General features: G+C 38.7%; 1 protein-coding gene and 1 long non-coding RNA gene across 15 annotated transcripts in view; one reads left to right on the top strand and one right to left on the bottom strand.

Moving 5' to 3' along the window:
• LOC133222380 (uncharacterized) overlaps positions 1–25390 on the bottom strand; it is a 341799-nt gene that overhangs the window by 138689 nt on the left and 177720 nt on the right. The window lies entirely within an intron of this gene.
• BICD1 (BICD cargo adaptor 1) overlaps positions 1–25390 on the top strand; it is a 169352-nt gene that overhangs the window by 65167 nt on the left and 78795 nt on the right. For all 13 annotated transcript variants that reach the window (XM_061372026.1, XM_061372027.1, XM_061372038.1 and 10 more), the window contains exon 2: positions 19594–19806. In XM_061372026.1, the coding sequence (XP_061228010.1) occupies positions 19594–19806 (213 nt within the window). The remainder of the gene's footprint in view (positions 1–19593; positions 19807–25390) is intronic.

The raw sequence follows: 25390 nt of genomic DNA, 5'->3' as shown, positions 1-25390 counted from the left end.
TACAAGTGCAGGGCCTTCAGTGTAAAATTTATGAAAAGAGAAAGGATAATGAGCTTCTTTCAGATGTGTTTTTAAAAGGCCAAGACTATTCAGAGGAGAATAAATCAGAAGGCCAGAAGAGACTGTTATATTAACTATCTTAATTTGCTATTAAATACAGGCTATAAAAGTTCATAGTAATTTTTCTGTTGGGCCCAAGAGCTTATGTTTCACTAGTGCAGTTATTGCATCCATACTTTACCAGCAGTCTTCAAAGGCCAGGTGGACAGACTGACCAGGCAAAAGTAGCCCAATACTAGAGATACATATCCCTTCAATGCTGCTTACTGCAGCAGTAGCCAGCCTTGAGAGCTCTGTGTACTGTGAAGCTACTTGGTGATCTAAACTATTCCTAATAAGCTGCAGTCCAACTTCTGTTAGATATCTGTACTGGCTCTATGGGGATAGGGCTGTACCAATAATAAATGTTTTAACTTGTACATTCCCATGTTTGTTTTTCATTTGGTGTGCTATTTTCATTTGGGTGCTATTACTACCTAATATGGGTGAACCATGGAAATACAGCTCTTGTTAACCTCATTCATAAACATCTGTTAGCTAAATTGGCACCGAATTATTGTCCCTTAAAAACAAGCTGCCAAGCATGGCTTGTGCTCCTTTGAGTTCATCTTCGTTTGAATACACAATGGTCCTTTACCTTGGCAATTGTCTTCTCCACCCCCACCCCCCTTCCCCCCCACCATTAGCAGCTGTAAGGCCAGGTCCTTCATGTGTGCTCATGATTTGCTTGTGGACTACATCTCCTGTCTGTGTAGTCCCTCTGATTCACCTTGGTACTCAAGACTGTTAAATACTGTTTATTCACTTAACATACAGGGGTAGTTCGGTTTGGGATTTATTTATAGTTCTCCTGCCCTCCTGAAATAATAATTGCTGCTATCCTGATCTGACTGTAAAGGGGGTTTTGCTGTAGCTTTGATCTTGGGCACTTCATATCCCTTAAAGTTTTCAGTAAGCATCCTCAGTAGAGCACCGTTTTTGTATCTCTGCTGTATCTTCTCCCTATCCCCGTAATTACTGTCAGATATTACCCAGTGTTTCTGGTGTCTGTTAAGTTTATGGTCAGTCTTTTAATGCAGGTTGTAAGATATCTACCTCCTTTTATTTTTTTGGGGTTCTTCATCCATAAATTTTGGTTGATTTTCTGTTCTAAAGAAGGCTTAGATTATAATTAAATAGTCTCTTTGTCATCCCCAATAGTAAAGTATGCAGAAGTTAATTTCTCAGTCTTCCTGTAAAATGTTTCAGTCTTTTGGAAATTATCTACAAGCTCACCCAAGCTGGCTGCTGCTGTCTGGTGGAGCAATAATCACCTTTAAGAGGTGACTTTATCCTTTAGATACTGTTAGTTTGATTATAATTATGTTCCCTCTTGTTCTTGAGCACAAATGCAGCTGCGCCTCCCAGTAGTTGTTTCTTGGCAAAGAGTAAGAAGAAAATGAGAGATTTGAGGGTTGTAAAACATTAAGGCAATCTTAATAAAGCCTTTGAAGGACTGCAAGACTCATCAAGTCCATCTTATTAGCTAATTTTTAGTTATTGGATTAGCTTGCGATTCTAAACTGAGCACAGACATGGCATCTACTATTCCAGTTCCTTGAACAATTTGATTTTTGATCTATATTTTACCCTTCTATTGCAAATCACTTATGTCTCCCTGTTTAAATGCCTGATGTTATTTAGTACAGTTCTAACTTGATTGACATCTTATTTAATTTCAGTAATAATTTGCTCATTTCTGCATTGCTCACGCTCTCTGGCTCTCTGTGTTTTTGCATTTGGTTTATTACTTTTCCAGTGGAGTGCAGGGAGAGCATGCATTACATTCTCTAGGACACTGTAAGTCCTCCAAAATGTCAGTCACAGTACATGTTTCCTTCCCAGCTGTTTGAATTTTCCCCAGCTTTTGTGTGTCACTGTACCTGTTTGTCCTGATAACTTTCTGAAGCCAGTGTTTTCTCATGACCCAGTACGCGATCAGCAGCCTCTCTCTGATTTTTCTTCACCTGCAGCATGACTTGAACGGCAGCTTGCACTTCACCTGATGTCATATTTTCCATGTCATTTCTTGTGTCCTGCCTTTAAAAATTAAGGTGGCTACTCCTTTTGCTGCTGAAGCTTCCTTTTCCTGGACATCTCTTAATATAGTTTCTCTTCACAATCTTTCTTCTATTGCTTAACATTCCTTAGCTTTGTATTCTTCTACCTGCTGATGCCACTTCCACAACTCCTGCTCTAGGGCTTAGGGTGTGATATGTTTTTGTTTTGTTCTGTTTTGTTTGTTTTGGGTTTTTGTTTGTTTGTTTAACTTTTTATTTTTATTTGTTTTAATACCATTTTAAGCCTTTTTAAAGTCTGTTTCTCAGTTCCTGTTTTTGATTCTTTTTCTCATATGCTGTGTGTCCAAAGACTCTAATGATGTTCAGATGCTCCTGAATTTCCCACTGCATCTTTAATTTAATGCTCTCAAAAAATCATTCTCCGTTTCCTAACTGCCACTAAAATATGTCTGCTGTCCGTGGATTGGGACTCTGAGAGCTCTATGCTTCTAACTGAACATTTATTTTGCCCTGCTTTTGAGATGACAAAACAAAGGGTGGTGATCCTTTCAATCCACCTTTCCTGGGTATTTGCTGAGCATTACCATTCAGGTCACCTCTGGTTGGGTAATTCCGTAGATCTCAATCATGTAGATTATTTGGGCACTTAAAACCACCTTACAGCAAAGCAGTGAAAACAAAACACATCTTCCTTTACATTAATTGCTTAGGCAGTTGACAGCATGACCTAGGCTAGATGGCCCAGCACCCTGTCCATCTGAATCTTAAAATTGTCCAGTGGTGGGGAATCCACCCTTTCCCTGGAGAGATTATTCCAATGGCTGATTGTTCTCACTGTGGAAAATTTTCCTTGTATCCAGTCAGTCTCCCCCAGAGTAACTTCTACCTGTCAATCCATGTCTTTTACATATGACTCCTTGTAAAAAGGGAGTCTATCTCTTCTTTGTAGCCACCCTTTAAATACTGGAATATGGTGATAAGGTCTCCCCTGATCCTTCTTTCCTCAAGGCTGAACAAACCCAGTCTGTGTACTTCCAAGTATACTGATACAGACCAGGGACAGTTCTGTGGACCTAGCTCTGAAGGAAAAGAGGTGAACCCTCTACAAGGTAGCTAATAAATTACTTCTTCATGAAAGAAATGTTTTCATTAGAAATGCCTCCATTTGAAATCTTTCATGTAGGGAATGTTTCCAGCAATGCAGTTTACAAGAAAGAATCATTCAGTTTTTAATAATAGTTACAACAATTTGGTTTAATCTCTTGGATAGTGCAGGACATATAAAACATTATTCTATGCTCAGCACATAATCCCAGTCTGAATAGTAGCAAATTTTATGATGCTAACACAAGATGAAATCTGGCCCCTTTTTCTGTGTTTATTGTCAGTGCTCGTTGTGCTGAGAAACCTAGCCCATCAGGGCTCGCAACAAATGACATTATTATTTTCTACAGAAAATATGTTGTTATCCTACTCTGACCTTGCCAAAACCCCAGGCCTGTCTCTGTTATATTTCACCAAAGTTAAAAGCCAAACTCCCTGTTTTTGTTTTCAAATATACCTATCGTTTGTCACCAAGGGTTGCTGTGTGCTGTCATTCTAATATTATTTGTATTCTGTGCTGTGTTGCCAGGGTCAGCAATGAAACATGATTATCTTGGGATCTAATGAAATAGTTTCCTGCCTCCTATAATTCTCCCAGTGGCTCAGACATTTAACCTTTTGACCCACTAGGGCTAGCCTCCTAATAAATACACTGCTATGACAGCAGAGCTGTCTCAATTGTTGCTGTATTTCCAAGTCAGGTATTTTAAAGCATTGTAACATTTGCACTTTTACTCCACATTATGTTTTATTTTTGAGCACAGCTTTGATAAACCTAGTATGTATTGAATTTGAGTCTTGCATAGTATCTGTATGATTTTTAGAGTAATAAATTGCAGCATGCCAGATCTGGAAGAACTTTTAAAGGCAATAATTAAAATATTTTTATTTATTTTCCTTTACATTTGTCATGTCTCTGTCATCTCTGTTTATTTAGCCAGGACACCATAAGTGAAGGACTTTACTGTACACATAGCTATGACAAGGTTAAAGATACTTGATTCCTCAGTTGCAAGATGGCATGCCACATATGACTGGCCCAGCTGAAATACAGCACTGCTGCTGTGGAATAGACCTTCATAAAATTGCTAGGAGCATGTTAGCAAAAATGGATTGAATAGCCCTGAAAAAAACCCTATGAGTTGCTGTTTTCTAAGTAGCCTAAAGTTTTGGACAGTCTTTGAAATCAAAAATCTATCTCAATTTCCTGGAGTGTTCTGAAATCATCAGCACTGGTGTGCGATTAGGTGTATGTGCATGAAAATACGTAACACAATGTCTTGGTGCTGTTTGTGTAATAAACAGCAGCATCATGATGAGTTAAGTTGATCTTCTGTTTCTTTGAACTCTGTCCTAATTGATTTCCCTGAAGAGATACAATGTTATAAATCTCTGGGTTCTCTATGTTGCCAGCCTTTTCTTATAAGTACTGGGGCAGAGATGTATGGTAACATAGTACTAGAAATTTACTAAAACAGTTTAATTCTGTTCTCCTTCCCTGATTTTTTTTCTTTCAAGCCATGCTTTATGAAATCTTATCACAGCTCCTAGTGATACGTTAGCAGTTTTTTTGGAGGTTTGCAATTCATCCCATAAAGGGAAATCAATGCTTGAGAAACTTGGAGGTGGCTTGGATCCACTGAAGAGTCTTTTGATTGTACTCTGCCAATTGAAGACATTCATCAGCTTAAACACAACATCGTGCTTCTGGGACCTTGTAAGCCTTTTTTATTCAGTATCAAGCCCATGGAAAACCTGAAGCGCTGGGAAATGTGGTGCAGAACAGGCTTGCTGGAGCTGCAGTGATTAGGCCAGATCTGGCAGGGCTCGTTCATTCTGGTTCACTGCTGCCCGTATCCTGTCTTGGCTGTTGGTGCCAAGCCCCATGAGAGTCTCTTCTCAGCCTTCCTAAGGATCTTGATTAACAGGGCGCTGCATAGTTGTGTGGAGTGTGTTATTGTTGCTATACACACAACTCTACTTATATGATTTTCAGAACTGTCCTGAGGAGCACACATGCCTCCATTTTCCTAGGGTCATTTAGGTGGGGGTCATTTAGGTTTGTTCTGTGATGACCCCCTCTATGTACACAGAGACTTGAAAGTGAAGTTTGACTTAAGCGTCTTCTGCAGAGATGTTATATGGAGTCACCAGTGTCTTTAAAAGTCTGGCTTAAGAATTTCCAACAGTAACGGTTCTAATAGCTGTATTTTGACACAAAGGAGTATGTATGAATTGGTTGCAAAAGAAATGCTGTCTTTGACACGATGTCCTTTTCACTTTGTATACATTTTTCTATTGGTGTTTCCTACAAACACATTTGTACATGTGCTGCAGTTCAGAGGTTCAAGTTCAAGATGTTTTGTGGATATGTAGGCTTAGAAAAACATTAATAAAAGAAATCATCAACCCTTTCAGGAGTTCCCTCAGAGTGGGATTCAATAGGAAGCTCTCTGTCCTCTTCGTATGTTAAAATACTTCAATTAACTGATATATCTTCCCAATGCAGATTTGTCTGATGCTCTCCAAAGGCTGTTTGTAAATCAGTGAATGGAAAACAAGCATCCCTATAAGCAGCTTCATCATGTCATGGTGTGATAATATTTTACATCTAATGGGTCATCAGATATGATTCAGTCTAAGCTGCAAATGTAGGTTAGAAACGTTCTTTGGATAATGAAAATGTTTCATAATGAAGTATGAGAGGCTAACAATAAATGGAAACTGCTTATGATCACTTGTTTTGCACTGAGGATCTCCTGGTTCTTTGGGTATTTCCCTAAGAAAAGGACCCAATGCTTAAAGCTGATTGACTAAGTTATTCAATAAAGGATGGAAGCTATATATAAAGAGATAGCAATCTTGCATCCTCCTGAGTAGTTGTGGCTACTCTGCCATGGCTGGTTGGTGTCACAGGCTATTCAGAGGACACCTGCATAGGTGAGAAGGAAGCAAGGATATGTATGATTCACTAACTCCTTGTACCACAGACTTCCAGCTGTACCACTACATCATTGAAGGATGAATAGAAGCTTGTGAATTGTGATGTATGCCTTTGGGCAAAATACCTGCTCTGTGACTCACACAGTGAGGCCAGGGTAGTTCAGGTAAGTACACTGAAGAGGTCTTTTAATGAGTCATTGATGGAGAGATACACTTTTTCGTTTCTAAAAGCTATCTACAAAGTGAGGCAAACTCAGTGCTTTTGGAGACCTTATGAAGGGGGTGGGTGGTGCTCATTTTAGAAATTCACTAAGATGCCTGACTTTGTCCTACCCACACCTATTCTGTTATAGGTTTCATTCACTCTCGTGCACATACTTTCAAGAACCAAGACATGTATGTGTGTACCAGTAGTCATATCAGGGTCATTTGTGTCACAGAGGAGAGGGGATATTGGATACTCATCATGTGTCTTGAGTTCTTATTGACTGACAATGACAAAATGGTTTTTGACTGTATGTGTTAGGAGTGGGTGGTGGTTTTGATATCATACCTCCTATTTTGTTTCATTCCTCCGCAAAAATTCTGATTTTTCACAGTGCTCTTTTTACTTAAAGGGGTATCTTACGGCTCCAGTCCTGTTCTTCATTATCTTGATGCTTTATCTTTAGGCCAGTTTGCTCTTCCTTTTTATTTTACATAAAATCACATATATGGCACTCTGTAGCAGATAACTGCTGACTTCCTTTCAACTCAAGTTCTGTTGCTTCTTATGGTGTGCATGTGAGCATATGTGCACACATACACATACACAGATACTTTCCTTTGTACTTAATTTGTACTGATCTTAATACTTTTGTTTTACATCTCTTGAGAAGAGTAGGAAATCATTCACCTTAATCATTTGTGGGAAGTATTGGTATTTGCATTCCGATACTGCAACTGTACAAATGGCCATCTGACTCAGACTGGAATATATTCCTTTACAGTGTGCTAAGTATCAAGTTCAGAGATGTGTGAAAGCTTCCTTTCTGGAAAAGAAAAGGAAAGCTCCGGCATCCTGCGCTGTGATAGATTTAGCTTGCTAGCTAAGAACTCCACCTCTGGCTGCTGACTGGGGTATTCTCCTGTCTGTGTTGCTGATCCTCTGCTCTGCTTGAGGATGGGCATTGTTCCCACAGACAGGTATCAAGGGTAGACAGAAGACTTTCAGTTCCACAAAAATTGCTGTTGTGAGAAGGAAGACTCTAAAGGGAAAATTCTGATGATGCTGGTGAAGTAGTTTAAGAACCTCTGTGAAAATAGGACTGATTCTGAAAGAGCTGAGATTGACAGGTTTTGCTGATTTTTCAACAGTTGTTTAAACTGTTTCCAATTTGCTTGAGATTTCCACGTGAGCAAATATAGTGAATCAGGAGCCAGAATACAGTATATCATTCAGGAATAAATAGCCAGGGTTAAAATCTAGGCTCTACTGAAGCCAGTGAAAGCTTGGTTTCTTTTTCAGTAGACCTAGGTAAGGCATGGATGCTTGGTTTACATAGGCTTTTGCTATTACTTTACAGTCTGGAAGATAAGTCACTCTGAGACAAAGCTGCTGACAAAGCAAAAGCATATTATCCTCTTAAAATTTGCCAATTGCTCACTGTGAGGCAACATTTCACAAATAGTTTTCATCATCAAGAAATATTATGTGTTTAAAGATATGTTAAAGAATGAAGCTGAGAGCTACTTAAGATTTTTGGCTGAGGCAAGACAGGCCTATTCTATAAATGTGCCTGGCTATTGTCTGTTGATTCCTGATCTCACTGGCTTGCATATGGTTTTCAAACACCATTGTTGCTGCAGCCACCTTCCTCTGTGTTCCTGTGGCAAAAAGCAAGTAGTACTAGGTACAGCCAAGTCCTTAGTCAAAAACACTAGGAGAGCTATGCCTGGACAAATAGCTTAGATTGCAGATTTCTTGCCTATCAAGCTAAATCTTGATTGGACTGCTGCTTTTTTCTTGTGTTGGGGTGACACATGGGAGCCTCATCAGTCTGGAGCACTGCTGCACTAAGACAAGTAGGTATACAAATGCACATCATGGGACATGGTCTGCCTTCTTCAATTTATCATTAGGTTGGCTTTAGACAGATACGTTTGGTGTGAATGCAGTAGTACTTGGAAGAGTGCCAGGCCATCAGCCTTCTCACACAACCTCACAGGCAAGATGAATCCCTCTCCTCATTAGTAGATCCACTGGTCAGCAGTGTACAGCAAACTCCTTTTGTCACTGTCTTTATTTTGGTTGAATAAATGAGCAGGGTTTTTTGTTAGATGTTTTGGGTTTGTTTGGGTTTTTCTTTCCTTACCGTATACAAAATGAGGTTAAAGCTCCCTAAGGATTACAGGGAGGACAATTTACGGCAATCCCATTCTTTAAGCCTCATTTTTTTTTAATATTAAGTAGCCAAGCTGTTGTAGCTGTAACATGATTATCAGTACCACCATATGCCTTAAAAAAATCTCACTTGTTCTGGAGGCATGAGATTATCCAGCACTTGCAGTAAGCACCCAGCTGCAATAGCACTGTGTGAAACAGTTGTGTGTGTTACATTGATCAGTGCTAATGGAAGCATAAAGTTCCTTATGGTAAATCTGTGGCTGGCAGCACTCTAATTAAACCTTCCTTTGAAAATAAAGGAGAGGTCTGTAATTTTGGCTTCTTGTTCTGAAGAGCATGCTTTTATTTAGAGATTTTTCCAACTTGAATTTTTAGAAGGTTTTAGGCATGCTTGAAGTAGCAGAAATCTCTGAATTGTTTTTCTTTCTTCTTTTAAAACCCCACATTAGAGATTATTTTTCTGAAAGCTAATGTGTGCCCTCCCCCAGACCTCCCCTCGAGTGCTACAGCTCTAGGAACTGAAACATGCAGTTCTTTCCTTGCACTCCATTGTTGAAGCTAATTGTACTAAGCGCAACTCTGTTTGCCACATGCTGACATTAAGTATGTCTTCTGTGGTCACAAGGAGAGAGCCTATTCTCATTAATTACCTGTGGAGCAGTCAAAACTGCTGTGATAATTCCCATAAAGAACTGCAGGAAAATAATTCCCATAAAGAACTGTAGGAGTACAAGTGATGGCAGACAAATTAGGACTTTAAATTTAATAAGTACTAATAAATATGAATGGGGTATACAAGACACATGAATTCTGTCAGTGGAGTTTTCATGAGATTTTGGCAGTTTGGAAGATCTTCTACTGCCCTGACTGTTATAAATCTGAGCTATGTCTTCTCTAGTTGCTATGACTTTTGCTTAGACTGAGGCCTATTCTCAGGCACTGATTTTTATGACTGTTGTCATAAAACTGGTTAAGAGTACTTGTGTTGCAAATAAGTAAAAATCAAGGCCCATTTGTGCTTGAAATCAGCTCTCCTGGTGTTGACATTTCCTGTCTGATTGCTCCATTTAAATAATCAGATCTGTTTGTTACAGTAAAACCACAATGGTATTGCTTTTGGTCATCTTCATTTTCAGACTGGTGTTAAAGATAGCCAAGAAAATGGCCAACCATGAGTCATAGTTCTTTCAGCTGTACGGTCTGTGCAAAGTGTAGTGTGTACCAGACCATCCAGCACGTGGAGTTGCTCCCTTTATCCTAACATAATTTAGCTTGGAAGAGGTTCCTGAAGATGATCTTGTCTATCACTTGCTTGAAGCTCAAAGTTAGGTGTTGCTCAGGGTCTTGTCCCAGACAAGTTTTGAAAGTCGTCAAGGATGGAAATTACCCAGCCAATCTGGGCACTTAATTTGGTGGTGTGCCCAGAGTGAATTTCCCTTTGTCTTGCGAGAATTTCCTTGGTTTTAGGTTGAGAGTATTGCCTCCTGCTCCTTTCCTGTGCACCTCTGACTTGTGTCTTCTCTGCCCCCCTTCAGGCAGCAGCAGAATGAATGCAAGTATGTTTCCCCATTAACCTTTCATATTTGTGCCAAATTCCTTCATTCTCTGCTTGTATGCAGTGTGCACCAGATCCCCAAATATCTTGGCCTTTGGCCTACCTTATTACAGGCAGAAAAGCGTGTACTTCAGCATGAAAAGTCTCAGACTCCAAGCTTCGGTGAACCTTGAAATAATCCAGAAGTCAGTTCTTCCTCAAGCAGAGGTCAGTTGTATACATATAGAGGTTTCTCCTCTAGAAAACCTTTCAGGCACCCCCAGCAATGAAACTCATTTTGTCTTTCTGACTGCTGTTCTTCCTGGGCTGCTTGTTTCATAGGGCTGTTGACAATGAGCCTTAAGTATAGCACATTGCTGTGTCTGTAGAGTTAGGTCTCCTTTTACTCCCACATGTTGCTTTGCATTTAATAACATGCTTCTAATTTGTTGTTTGATCACTTGGGGCTGACAGCCTTCTGCAACTCTTCACACAGCTTTGGCTCTTACTTCTCTGAATAGTATGCTACTGGATGGCTCCATAGTGTGAACCATTGTGCATGCTGGGAGTGGATCTCCTAAGAAACCCGTCTGAATGCTGTTAGCTCAGCAGGTCTGTGCTTGGGTCATATCGCGAGCAGGATAATAAAGAACTAGTCACAGCCAGTTTGGTGTTTTCTAGGTGCAGCCTACTGGTGAGAGGGGACAGGCATCTAAAGTGATGCTTCTTTTTGAGAGACAAGTAATCCCCCTCTCTTTTTTGTTTAAAAAACCCTATAGAAACCGGTATCTTGAGAAGTTAATGGAAAGGTTCAAAGAGGGCATTGCAAATTTTTGGAAAAAATAGCATTTATGAGGACTGGGTTGTTATTGTTTACCTCTGCTTTTGTTTGTATGATAAAGAGAAGTATTCTGAGCCTAACAACTTTTGCCCAACAGGGATATTTTACAGTCCTTTGAGGACAAATTTGTATCTGTATTACTTGTTTTCTTATTCAAGAAGATGAGTTTCCTATTCTTAGGAAAGAAAATCCTTCATTTTGCTGCTTGGCAAGAATACTACCACTTACCATATACTCAGAATACATAGGTTTAAATCCCTGTTTTCTTTAATCGAAAGAAAATAGTAAAGACATTGTAAAAAGAGGATCTAAATAAAATCAATGTTCTGTTGCTTCCAGGATATATGTAAGCACAGCAAAGTGTTTTGCAGCAGAAGAATACCAAACCTCAGAATCCATTCCCAAGTGTGGGGCCCACCTAGTTTAAAGCTTTCAGGTGATTCAGGAAACAGGTAGCCTACAGGTGTGTAAATAGTTCTGTTATTCAGGGATGGTGTGGGAAAATAACAATGAGTTATTTTTTTAAATTGTATATATGTGCTTGAAAGCACAAACCTAATATTATGACAATATAATTACACTTTTCCACTCATCATATTTTGTAGCTGTGTTGAGGCATACTCCTTACATCTGCAACAGACACTGGTATAGAATTTCGCCATTATTTTTTTCTCTAATGTGCAAGAAGTGGTTTCCTCTTTCGTTGCTCCATCTAACTTCACTGGTTGATGTGCATCTGTATCTAGGACATGGTTATGTCCCTGTTCCTTATTTCCTCCCCTCTCTTCTAGGAGAGGCATACCTGGACATGCAGGTTCTGCTTCCTTATATGCTGCTCTGAGATAGTCCTAATTTGTTGTGATAACAGTCCTTCCTTCCTCCCCCTTGGGCTTTTTCAACTGGAAATAATCTTTCCCTATCCATCACAAACATTGAGACTTCTCTTCAGCAGAAAACTAAGGCAAAAGTAGAAGCAGCAGTGTAGAATGCAGTTGGCAGAACTTATGGCTTGTTTTTATTATTCCCTAGCAACATGACTTTGCTCAGACCACTCCTAAAATGCACTATAAATACGCTCTCACTACAGAATGTGAGTTTACATACAGAGAGCTAGTATGAAATTACTAGAATGTCCCAGCAGGCTAGCAACTCTTAAAAGAATTGGATTTTGGCACAAATTCTTTGCAAATTTATTCAAGCAAGTGCAGGAGAAGGAATTGCAATTACTTCAGTCATTAAATAGTTAGAAATATAAGAGAAAAAAAAAAAAAGGCAGTCAGAAAAGAAAAAAACAAAATTGTTTTAGTTAAATGTAGGATTTTGTTTACTGCAAAGGTAATAGAGCCTCTGAGGAAAGCATGTTCCATCTCAGACTTCAGACACATTTTGTTAAAAATAAACAAATAGATAAATAAATAAAAGTAGTCTTCTGTGTTTGTTCTGGTAATGCTTCTATTGGTTTTAATTGGAATTTTGTAATAGCTACAGGTTGGCCTCATAGTGGTGCAAACTCATATAAGCAGCAATATAGACATTGGTGCCGATTTTTAAGCCACCTTATGTTTCATTAATAATGTATGAATTATTTTGTTTATGAACATAATTTAATTGTTGGTCATATCATTTTGTACAGAGTTGATTTAAAATTAACAGCATGAAACTAATTAGTTGTAGATAAGTGGTGCTCTTTGTTGCAAGCTTCCCCTTTCTTGTACTTTCTGTGCCTAGAGAGAATGCTCAGGACAGGGAATTTAAATCCTAGAGTAGTGTTAAAGGCAATTAAACAGAAATTCTTATTAATTCCCTCTTTTACTGGATTGCTGATGAACAATGAAGGTTAGTATTGAACGCTCATTTTTATGGTAGTGATTTCTTCTTGTCTATAAATATTTCCTAACCATTACATTTAGGGATATTTATAAAAAAGCAGGATGGTTGCCTAAGGCCTCAAACTGGCATATTGATTGAAGTCAGCACAATATGCACTAGGATTGCAGAAGCATGGCCATGTCTGTAGCTGAGTTGAATGTAAATGCTTAGTTCTTTCTGAAGGCTTTGTTGACTAGCATCTGATATATGAATTTCAACAAGCCTTTAGACACTGTAGGGATCTACTGAGAACAAACACAGGACGTCCACATTGTGCATACTTTTATCCAAAGTTTCCTTGGGGAAAAGACTATGAATTGTTGACTTTTGTCCTACTGCTCTGCTTCTGTAAACTCTCTCAGTATTACTTATGTTTTCCATGTGTCTGATCTCAGTATTTCTGACATACATAAAACCTCCAGCACACTGGTTTGCAAGTCTTTTTTGCACGTTAAATCTCTCATGCAGTTATTAACTTACATGACTTTACCATCGCACCAGCATTTGCATTATTACTGAATTGAGTTGATTAATTAAGCTGGTATTTGGAAATGAAGTTAAATGCTTTTTGCCTTTAGGAGGAAATAAAATAGCTTCTTCAAGTAACATTTATGAATTTATCATAGTTACCCTATGCTGTGCTCATCACTGTAGGATATTATATCTCAGGTCGTGAGTCAGTTTATCGTAACGGTCCTTTCCACTGTGTAGCAGATGCTGTCCTCTACATTTTCCATACAGGCAGTTGAGGAACAATTTCCTGAAGTTAAGTGCTTGTAGCAAAGCACGAATTGAAAACAACAGTTCTTTAATTTTCACTTTTTTTTCAAATGGCAGGCTGATCACATAAGAGCAAATAAGGAAATGGGAGTTTGTCAGCTTGCTTTGAACACAGAAAAAAACATTTAGTTTTTTTCTCTAAGATGGGGCATATGAAATAAAACAAAATCCTATTCATGTTGAGTGGCTGAGTGCATAAACCTGATCATCCTGAGTCTGGTAATTATGAAATTATCAGTGGTTAGACAATTCTCAGGTACAACTAAATTTTGATCAATTACCTTCTGTTTCTTTTTGACTGTGAAGGTGTGGAGCTGTGGGGGTGTGTCTAGTTAAGTCTAGGAACCTTGTTTGCTGTTCTAAGCTGGAATAGGAATTTGCGGTGGGACCAAGCTTCTTTCTATATTCTGCCTCTCCATAGGAGAGTTCAGCATCCTGCTTTCCTGAAAACGGGTGGATCCAGACAAATGGGACACTTCTGTAGATGTAAAACAACAAGCTGTTTTCAACTTGAAAATATCAACCCAAAAGTCTAGTTTTCTTGCCTGTATGCCCGTGCTGATTCAGGCTGTGTTCTCAATCTGGTTTTGAGTTTTCAGTCTGCTTCCCTGCATGGTCTGTCCATCCACACGATACCTATTGAATTTTTTCTTCTGTTATTGTTAAGCATGCGTCTGTTTTGACTGCAATATGCCTACTGTTTGCATTTGAAGACTTCAGTCGCTTAAGGATTAAGTTCCAAAAGTAAACCTGTTGTCGTCCCTCAGCCATCTTAAATGAACATCAGGAGATCATGTCAACTACATAAAGTCACTTCTGCAAGGGCATTGTTGTTTTCTGTTGCACTTCAATGCTGCCAAGAAACTCCAGTTGGGTTTAGACTCCTGTGTGCTTGAAAAATAAAACACAGCCCTTGTCCAAGACAAGGATCATCTGTGTACCCAAGTGTGAGGGGGCATGGAATAGCCAACAGCCAAGTGATCAGAACTGGGCACTGAGCATTTGTCTATAAGAAAGCCTATGGGAGAGATATTTCCAGTTAGGATGAATGCTGGTTTTGATTTACTAGGAAAGCAAATGCTATGTGCAGGTTGAATTCAGGAGCATTTAGGTGAGCAGGGTGTAAATCACTGGAGGTAAGTTAAGGAAATGTGTATAAATGGAGACATATCATACTTGGGGAAGGGCGAGGCAGTTTAGTACCAGCTGATTTTGAGGGAAAGGCTAGGCTAGAGTCAGCTCAGCTTTGCCTAGAGGGGACCTATGTCTGTCACTGATTGACCCTTAGCAGAAAAACGTCAGAGAGCCCTGAGTTTTGGTTAATGAATTGTGAATAAAAGGAAAAAAAAGAAATAAAATACAGGAAGCTTGAAAAGAAACCCAGAAATCTCTTATCTGAAAGAGATGTGGAATTGCAAGTGAGTAAAGGAATATTCATGAGCATTCAAGTTGTGCCTGTCCTTGACACTAACCCCAGTTAGGCATCTGTAGCATTTGTGGGGCCATACTGACATTTGCAAGGAAATATGCTGCTCTCTTGGGTAATCCCAAGCTTTTTTTTTTCTGCTTTTGTGTTAGGAGTGTGGAGGTAACTAATACATAATGCATTCTGCTTTGCAGCAAGTTGAAATAGGTAATCATTTGAAAAAAGCTCAGTGTTGCATTATGCATCAGAAAAACTACATTAGATGTCAAAGCCATAAAGGTAGGCTGTCTGCTCATTCTGGTAGCAGTCAGGTCATGTTTTATTGCTTATTAATCATCACAGACTAGAATAGAGTGAATTTCTGTGCAAATACTTCAGAATTCCTACCCCAGGAGGCAGCTAGTGAAAATAAAACTGAAACTCAGAAACAGCATCCTTCATTACCTGTGTATGTTTTCAGTTGATCTTTTCCATATGTGCTGCTTTCTACACCTAAATTAGACTTTTAGCTTCTTTTTCCCTTTTTTTTTTGTTTGTTTGTTTGTTTTTTTCCAAGTGCTAAACATGATTTTTATTTTACAGACATAATTTCATGTCACTCACTGCACAGTAGCTTTCTATTGCTGTTTATATTTGTCATATAAGTATCCTTACATATGTTGTTTGGAACACTCATATTTTTCTATTGCTCTTTTACAAATCTGTACACATTTGTAATTTGTAACTACATTAGCTCTTTCATGCTAGTTTGAGTCTGACACTGGAATTTCCATCTGGGGTTATTTAGAGTTCAATGGCAAATAGCCTTTTCCTCTGGTTTTACCTTCCTCCATGATCAGACTGACTTCTTACCTGTGTGTACCCACTTCTGCTCCTTTATCATGCACTCAAATACTGATAATTATTTTAGTGTTCTCAAAATTCAAATTTTACAACAACCCTACAAAGTCATGAAACTGTAATACAGTTCTCAGAATATATATACAGTGTTTAATGATGTCTTGTTACTCAGCTCTTATGACCAGTTTACAAAAAAAAGTAACTCCTAATTCAGTCAAGAGCATCCTTTGAAGAAAAGTCTTGAGAGAAGTGATGGGATGGGTATGTGGTGAAATTCAGCCTGGTCTCTGTTAGGACAGTCTTTGTCAAATCAATAAAAGTAGCTCAGTTTTTGTAGGTGACTTCAACTAATGTGCCTAAAGCAGGGATCAGGTTTCTAAAGGGACTAGTAAGAAGTGAAGTTTATGTGCTTTGTCAAAAAAGCTCTGCAATGTGATTGCCACCAAGGGACCAGTAGTGAATTCTAAGTGGTTTTAATGAGTAGTCATACCAAGCAGGCAGCACCATACTGAAAAGAAATGCATCTGCAAGATACAGTACAGCCACTATTCAAAATGCTGTCATAGAAACCACACAAGCTGGGCACCATTCCTGCAGTTACAACTGCAGTTCTTTGCTTCTTTAGTTACTTCTTTGTAGCTGGGTCAGAGAACTGTGTAGCATACGTTGACATACTTGTCCTAATGAAGTTGACGACATGGAGTGGCACTGAAGAGCTTGCCCCTGTTTTTGCCATCCTGGCATCACCTGAAATTTGGTTTAAGAAGAAGCTGGTGTTGTACTAATACAGGTGAAAAAGTACTTTTAAGTAGAAACAGCATCTCTCCGGGAGCCAGGTTATATACTTTCAGTATAAATATCTGACCAAAATATCAGTACCTTCTTCAGTAGTGAACAGATGGAACATCTGCTCTGTGTTTGCACGATGATTCTTCCTCTCACTTGGTGTCAAAAGAAAGCTATTTCCACGGTCCTTTTGACTTCATATCCAACGTGTTCAGGAGGTAACTGTGAAGGCTAAAGTGGGCTGTTCCAGCTCTCCCAGGCTGCAGCCTGTTCATTCTGTTGGCATGGTGTTCATGTGAAGCAGTGGTGCGAGGCGTATCATCACATTCTAGGCCTGGATACAGGTGGTCATTGGAAAGCAACTCTTGTGCCTCTTAAGAAGTTAGTTGACCTGGAAATTTTTTCAGGTGACTCATTTTTCCAATTATAGGGATGGCTTCAGTGAAATAAATGAGCTCAGTTAACTGAAATATTTATATCATAGCAAGGTTTTAAGGTTTTTATAAATAAGTAAAAATATTAAGCAAATTATTAAACATAAAATAGAACAAATATCTATCTACCAGCTTAAAAATATTAATGTATGGCTTCATTTAAAAGTGACCAATCTCATGGAAGGCCTTAAATGGTTATATCTGGGAAGTTTAAACTATACAGACCATGAAATACAGAAGCAGGAATATTTGCCTGCTTTTTAATTATAGAAGTCATCTGGTGTTCCTCTCCTTGTTACATGGATTTGTGTAATTTACTTTGATATGGAAAGAGAAATATGCTTCCTGTCTCGCTTTCCCCTGATTTTTGACATACTGTAGACATAGCAGTTTAAGGAAAAAAAATGCATAGTATAATATACAGCAGTGTTCAAATTTGGTTTCATATGAAAAAGTGCTTGAATTATTTCCTTGATATTTTCTGTAGACATAGGTACAAAGAAATGTTAACTACACAGTGATTTTCTGTTATGTTATGCATCCTCCCCAGAATCTGTATTCTTGGTCATTCTCAAGCATCACACATGCTAAAATACACATTCAACGTACATTTGAGATAAAAATACTATGCACCTGGAAGGCCATCATTACTCTGTACTGGCATGTGCCATTAGTGCTTTCATTATTGTTCTCTAGTAGAGCAGGCTCCAGTTCCCATCCTTCATGAGCTTCTCCAGACCTGTCAGTCATACCTGCTGTCCTTCTGTGTTTTGATTTTTCCCCCGGCCTTTACCTTTGTCTTGTAGGGTCTTTATTAGACTGATGCTTTTTGCTCTGTCTCAAGTTAGGAACAGTAAGCCATTGAATATAAGAATGTAGGGTAAGATATAATTTATTATCAGTGTCCCTGAAACAGTCTTCTTAGATTCACAGATATAGTGACTGAATCAGTCCTTAACAGTTTCATTGAACTGGATTTCTTGTTATTTGAAAAATCCTATTTGGCAAGTTGCTGATGCTTGCTATTTCAGTACCTTACAGTCTTTTGAGAAGACAGCTGGGTTAGGACATTAGTGAATATTTTTAGAACCCTTTAATGCTGAGTTCACAGGATTCTCTAAGTGAAGTAGACTTATAAGCTAAGAAGTTTTTGAACAGGGTTTTGCTTTGAAGTTTCTAAGGGACTGCTTCAGTTCTAGTGCCAGTAAAACTTAGAACATGTTCTGAGAGGCTATAAATAGTGGTAGTAAAACAATGGATTTCATTTGGCAAGTAGATCTTATCAACAGGAAGGTAAAGGAGGCCACTGCTTGCAGTGGGTACAAATGTGTATTGTGCTTTGTGATTTCACGGAATTGGGTAGAAATTAGGCTTTGGGGGAGAATTTCCCACTGAAAGAACATATATTACAGTGACACAGATTTCTATACTGGGGAAAAAAAAAGAATTCAAAAATACTCTTTTTGAATTAAAATGCATGAGAGAGCTTTTGCCTATGTTAGGCTAAATATTCTTAACATTAGAGGCCTTCTTTTGTCTTTCTCCAGAATTAGGCCCTGTCATTTTCAACCAAATGTCTGTTTTTAAAGGCAATACAAATTAAACAGGGTTTGATTTTTATTTTACTTTATATATTATTTTATCACTATTTTTATTCTGTTATTACATTACTTTTTTATGTTGTTAGGTTATTGCATGTTTTTTCTCCTCTGCGTTTCATAGCTAGATGAAAGCATCGTTTCTACTATTGTGGCTTGTACTTTGCTTTTAAATTCTTTATTAGGGTAGTAAGGCACTGGAATAGGTTGCCCAGGGAAGTTGCGGATGCCCCATCCCTGGAAGTCTTGAAGTCCAAATTGGATGAGGCTTTTAGCAACCTAGTGCTTGGCCTAGACCATGGCAGTGGGTTGGAACTAGATTATTGTTTCTTTTCAGCAGAAGTGGAAATACTGAGTACAAATGAAATAAAGGAGCTGTGACACTCTTGTGTTTAGCTTAAGAGCAGTGTGGATTGTCACGGCTTGTACTCAGCTCATTTATGTTTCTCTAAAGTTATGGGAGCTTTTTTCTGTACCAGGGGGTCAGCTCCTGTAATAAAAGATTGTTAAAAATGGAAAGCAATTTAGAAGGATTTTTCAGCCATTCAAACTCTTTAGAAACAAACCAAACCACACACCTTGCAGAACTAGAGAAGAAAGGAAGTGGTGAATTGTCAGCTGGCCTGTGCAAGAGAGTTAAACATTGATGCTGATTAATGGCTAGTTAGCAGAGCACCATCCTGATCTTAGTGGAGGTTGCCTGGATAAGGGCCATAAATCCACACTGCAAATGAGCTTGAAGATGCTTCATTTCAGCTAAATGAGATGGCGGCCCTCAGCTGCAAGGAAGGTGCTAAGACAGTACTTACTAGATCAGAGTTTGGGACTCACAGAGCTGTTTAATTCCCTCTAGCTATGCAGCTGCTCATTGTTGTTGATAATTTTTCTAGCACTTCAGTAGTTTTACACTGTGCACTGTTTTCCTCTTGCAGGCATTTGGACAGTCCTTCTCGATTCACCGCAAAGTGGCTGAAGATGGTGAAACACGTGAAGAAACTCTCCTCCAGGAATCTGCATCAAAAGAAGCTTATTACCTCGGGAAGATTTTGGAGATGCAGAACGAGCTGAAGCAGAGCAGGGCAGTGGTCACCAATGTTCAGGCAGAGAATGAGAGACTCACTGCTATTGTCCAAGACTTGAAGGAGGTAACTGGGGGTGTGCAGGGAGCAAGGGGCTGAATTTTATTGGGGTATCATGGATGGCATTGCTGTGAGTCATGAAAATACTACAAGAAGTAAAAAAGCTCACCTACCAGTCTCTGATCATCCCAGAAATACCTGAGAAGGCTATAATTTAGAAAGGAAAAAAAAGTAAATTATTATTTTTAAACAGCAGTAATAGCCCCTACCCCCTCAGTATAATAAAACCTGATTCAGGATTTCCAAAGCTCTCTTAGAATTTTGCATTCTATTTAATACTCCCTACATATAAGTGAAGTTTACATAAGCACATATTCTGCACACCTCGAATATTCATGCAACTCCTCTCTTTCTCAACATTTACATAGTTTCTCAGGCATTCTGGATTGGCTAGAAGTACATAAAGCTTTCACCAGTTTTCTTCTACTGCAGAACAAAATCAAAATGCATGCTCATGTTTAGAAAATGGGTAATAGTAAAGAAGCCAAATGTTATTGTCCATTTGGGACATATTGACCATCAATTAATTTCAGTGGAGAATTTAGTAATATTTAATAATTTGTCTTTTTTTTTTCCCTTGAAATCTGGAACTTTAGGCAGCAGGTCTTTTTATTTACTATTGTTTCTATATCCCACTTAGCTGAGGACTGATATAATTTTACTAGTTTATTCTTTCTGTTTTGACAGTTAGTTTGTGCAGCTCATGTGGCAAAGCTCAGCACAAAGACCATGCATGAGAGGAAGGTGGCTCTGTTTCCTTTAGCTTTGCTAGCAAATTGGCTCTTGCTCGCTTTCTTGGACTGTTAAATGCACACATTTTAGACTCACTAAGTGGTGTGTCCCACCACTCTGACCAGCATTAATTACAGTGAAATGGAAGATAAGGAATACTAACTGTCATGTCCTCATCACCTGTCCTGGGTTCCTCATAGATTTGTGACAATGTGCTCATTTTGCATGTGCCTTTTGTGCCCTGAAGAAGATGACATGTATTGATACTTGTCTCTTTAGCTCGTGTCACTCCTGTGAGTCCCTGTACAACACTGCTGATCTATTTGGTGCTCTCCAGTCCACTCCTTTGGGTGTAAGCTGTTTTTGCAACCTGGGTGTCTGAGAAGTTACGCAAATCTGCTGTGATCTTGATGGCCTGTTCATTAAGGTGCCATCAATGCACACTCTTCTTTTATCCTTCTGCCATTTCTTCTAGTGCTTTCATGCACACGCTCGTACCTTGTTCATGCCAGTCTTGCTGTTTTCCTTATATACTTCGTCAGTTTTCTAAAGATGGCAACTGCATACGTGGGAAGGCAGCACTTGGAAATCACCCCATATCTTCCCTGCTTTCTTCAGGAATGCTTAGACGTACGGACTTTCCCCACTGTCCAGCTGCTGGAAAAGATCTTTCCTAAGTGATTCTGGGAAGTGATTTTTTCATGTGTGTTTAACAAATTAACAAAGTGTTTTCTGTAGCTGAGTGGAATGGCATTCTTTTAATCTACAGAAACCTCTGGGACAGGGTCTCTCCAGGTCTTAGCCTTTTACTCCCATTGAACATTTTTATTTAATGGTTGCACTGGACTTACCCATAATACAGAGCAGGTTTCAGTAAGAAATACGTGCTATTTATGTACAAGTTGTAATTAAAATATGTGATTGTAATTGCTGTTGCTCTGGTTGTCAACAGTAATTAAAAAAAAACAACAAACAAACAGAACTCCAAATCAAGTTAATATCTACTCACCCTGAAATCACATCCTAAAATCTTTATGGTTGCAGGCAACCAGCTGCTGACACACCTACCTAACCATCTGGTTAAAACTTGCAGCTCCTTATGACCTGAGGTTTAGTCACAAATGGACACTCAAGTTAGAGAATATACACATTTGCCTTCGTACTCTGTCCTTTCCTCTAGGGTCTCCTTGGGATTCCTTCAGTTGCAAATCTCTCTTCCATTTTATATCATGATTATTGATTTGCAAGTTATTCACGAGGGAGTTTCAGTACTTGTCCTCCCTAGAATATTGATTGTCCTCATTTCTTTAGAGATAATAGTAACAACTAGTGTGAGACCAGCTGCAATTATTTCCTGTTCTCATGTTAAATACAAACAACTCCTAGTAGTTCATTAAAGTGCAAGAATTGGATTTACTGGAATAAAAATAAGGCTGATAAACTGGTTGTTATTATTAAGATGATGTGGAACCCTGAGTGCGAAGTCCTTGACTGTGTTGAACTTTTATTTTGTGGAACTACAATCAATGAATTTAAACATAAATGGGATTAATGCAGTCACTTCGTTACCAAGCTGACACCACACTCTATTATAATGAATTACTTGAATATAATAAGAGAAAGAGAGTGATTGACACTTACCTCAGGGCTCTTAGGGATCTTGTCACACTGAATTACACTCGTATTTTGCCTTGTGCTCAAGGGATTCTCACCCTTGTACCCAGTGCGGTATGCCTTGGTCCAAAAACATAAATTCTATGTCTGCAATGTCCAAATGCCTTCAGAAATGAGATCTGCTTCTACTGTAAGTGTTTATGAATTTTGCCTGGTTCAGGGTACTGCTTTTCCTAAAGGCAGATTTAGCTTACTCCTAATCTTGACAACCACTGCGTTGGGAAAAACATGTATTACATGTCTGGTACATTTTGGGGTAAAGACAGTCATTAGAGCCTCTCACAGGTACATTGCTACAGTGAGGAAGTAATTTGTCTCTTTAACCAATATATTTGAAAATCAAGTTAGAGAAATACATGGGAAAAAAACCCAACCCACGATGATCTTTATGTGAGAGATTGTGCTGAGTGAACAGCTGAGTGATGTAAAGATGGATTCTGGATTCAAGTTACCTGGCTGTATCCCTTCTCTTCCCATACCTCCCCACCTGCCAATTCCCCCCACCCCCCAAGAATATGCTTTCTAGTTGTAAACTAACTACCCCAGGTAATCACTGCTTTCACCTGTACACTTAAAGGATTTGAAAAACTGTTGTGTGCAGCATTTTAGCATAGACAACAGAAATTTATGATACTTATTCATGCACCCAGTCCCTTATGATACTGAAGACTGATAGCTAGCTTTTCAGAAAATGACCCCTGTTATTGCTGCCACATCCCTAAATAACACAGTCAGTGCTTCTGCATTGTTTCTCCATTCTCTAGTCTGTCATGGGAATTCTCTTCTAAATACATTCCGCTTTCTGAATTTTCACAGAAATCCATAGTCATATGAATGTGTATGAGCATTTTGTGAACCCTCAGAATACACTCGCATGAATGCTGATGGCTTTTAGGAATCTTGGGAATTCCACAGATCTGGAGTTTAAAAATTCATGCCTCTTTGCAAGTATCTGCCATATATTCACAGCTGATATCTGCAGGGGAGCTTGACCTGGATCCCTTTTGCCATAAAAAGGAATGTATCACACACAGGTCTCTGGAGATTATGCATCTCAGTCTGGGAACGCAAAGAAACTTATTTTAATGCTCAGTGCTAAAGAAAGGCATATTTTTTTTGAGAACTTGAGCATTTGTTTCACCTTGATGGTGAAGGATGCACCAGGAATCTCTGTACACAGACACCTTTCTAGATTCATGTTAAAATGATCAAAAGAGTAAAACACCAGCAGCATTACTTTGTATGCAAGAAAAATCCCTTGAGGTTTGTATAGGAATATTATTATCACATAACTAAATAAAATACACATTTTGGAAAGTAGGTAACCCTTTTTATTCTTTTCTCCCACCAAGACTTCAGACAGGTCATGCAGGAATTTGTCTGGAGATTCTTAAAACTGCTGTAATCAGAAAAATAAACTGATTTTAAAACTGACACCAGAGTTATAATTTTTTTAGCAGTCAGAGATCCGATTTACAAAATCTGTATGTTACGTTCATGGTAGATTGCCTTTCTGTGTGGAGACATCAGTATGGTTATTAGCTCATTTAACATTTTCTAACCACATATGAATCATCTGCCTTTATTACGAATGTTAAAAAAATACTCTTTTAAAAATATATTTTTAAAATACAATATTTTTTCAATTTTTAATTCTCTGGGTTTTGTTTTGCTATTTAAAAGTTCTGTGTTTACTTATAGTCAGGGTGTGAACGACTGGTTCTTTCATTTGTGCCACTGAAAAATCTTCATAGATGGATAGAGATAATGAAATCACTACCCTGAGTAGTTGATAACTGACAAAGATGGTTATGCAAGTACAGATGACCCCACTCAGAAGTTGGAGGAGGAAGTTATTGTGGTGAGATCATACTTCTTTTTCAGGGGTAGGCTGAATGCCTTGGAGCAGGGCATCTGATTCAACACAGGTGGCAACTCAGGGGAAAGAGCATGAAGCAAAGAGGGAAGACAGGTGAAACTGTAGAAAATTGAGGTGAAAGATGATGGTGCAGATTGAGTTTGTAGGTGTCATGAGAATAGGGTTAGGACTTGTGGGAGGGTGGGTAGACTCATGCTTTTCTCTGAAGAGGCTGGCAGATATGGGTCAGCTCTTTCTCCCCGGAAGAACTAGTGAAAAGGAGGAGGAATAACATAAAGTCAGGAAGCAAAGGGTTAAAACTGATAGTGTGTGCTCCTAAATGTCACTGCAGCACCTCCTGGGATCGCAGAAAGAAATCGTCACCTGGGTACCTGCAATCCAAGAGTTAACAGATTAGCATGAAGATTTATGTGATGGCAGTTTTTATGGCATGGCAACAGCATGGACCTGGGCAAAAGCAGGGGTAAAAGGGCAGTGAAAAAGTAGGTAGGGAGAAAAATACAAATTGGTGAGGCATTATGTACAGAAACTAGGAGAAAAAAAATCTAGGATGATGTTGTGCAGCCCTACTGCCCTTGAAATCAATAGCTTAACTTACATTCACTTCAGCAGTACAAAGATCTTGTACCTCACACTAGTGAGGAAATATATGAGTGTGAGAGTCTGGATGTTTTTTTTCAGGGGAACCTGTGTATGATGCAAAGCGTGAGTGCTTGTGCTGGGTAAGTCTAAGAAGGGTTACTGCTAGCTGTGGCCATTTCAGAAACATAACCACCTGCTAAGTGGTCACATCTGCATTCTGAAAATAGATGAGAAATGGAGAAAATGTACAGGCATTGTGTTTGTTGGCTTTTGTCTAAGAAAATAAATAATTAAGAACTGCTATTTCTATACTAAATATACATTCAAAAATTCCTAGTTGCCTATTTCATACTTGGAAATTATAATTTTTCAGTCTGAAGATTTAGAAGGGTTTTTTTCCTCATGTTTTTGGCAATTCAGTGTAAAGCCTAAAAACTTTCAATGTGAACACATACCTAGTTAATACTCTTTCATGGTTTAAACAGGACATACCCACACCAATTTCAGGTTCTTGTTTTGTTGCTCTAGGGTGAGACTGTAGCAAGATTTAGGTACATAGTGCTTTCTATTTAATGTGGGATGTAGTTAGGTCCAAAACAGATCTGTAACACATTCAATTGTCATCTATTCCTGGAGGCTCGTACAGTCTTTAGATGTCTGATTTTTTATCTGTAAAATTTTCTGCCCATGTAAAGGTCTGTGTCCAGATGTATTCAGGAATGC

Source organism: Neopsephotus bourkii, unplaced genomic scaffold, assembly GCF_033783945.1.
Source record: "Neopsephotus bourkii isolate Nb327-2 ecotype Australia unplaced genomic scaffold, CSIRO-AGI_Nbou_v1 NB_1589, whole genome shotgun sequence".
Taxonomy (NCBI): domain Eukaryota; kingdom Metazoa; phylum Chordata; class Aves; order Psittaciformes; family Psittacidae; genus Neopsephotus; species Neopsephotus bourkii.
This window is presented reverse-complemented; position numbering and strand designations above follow the sequence as displayed.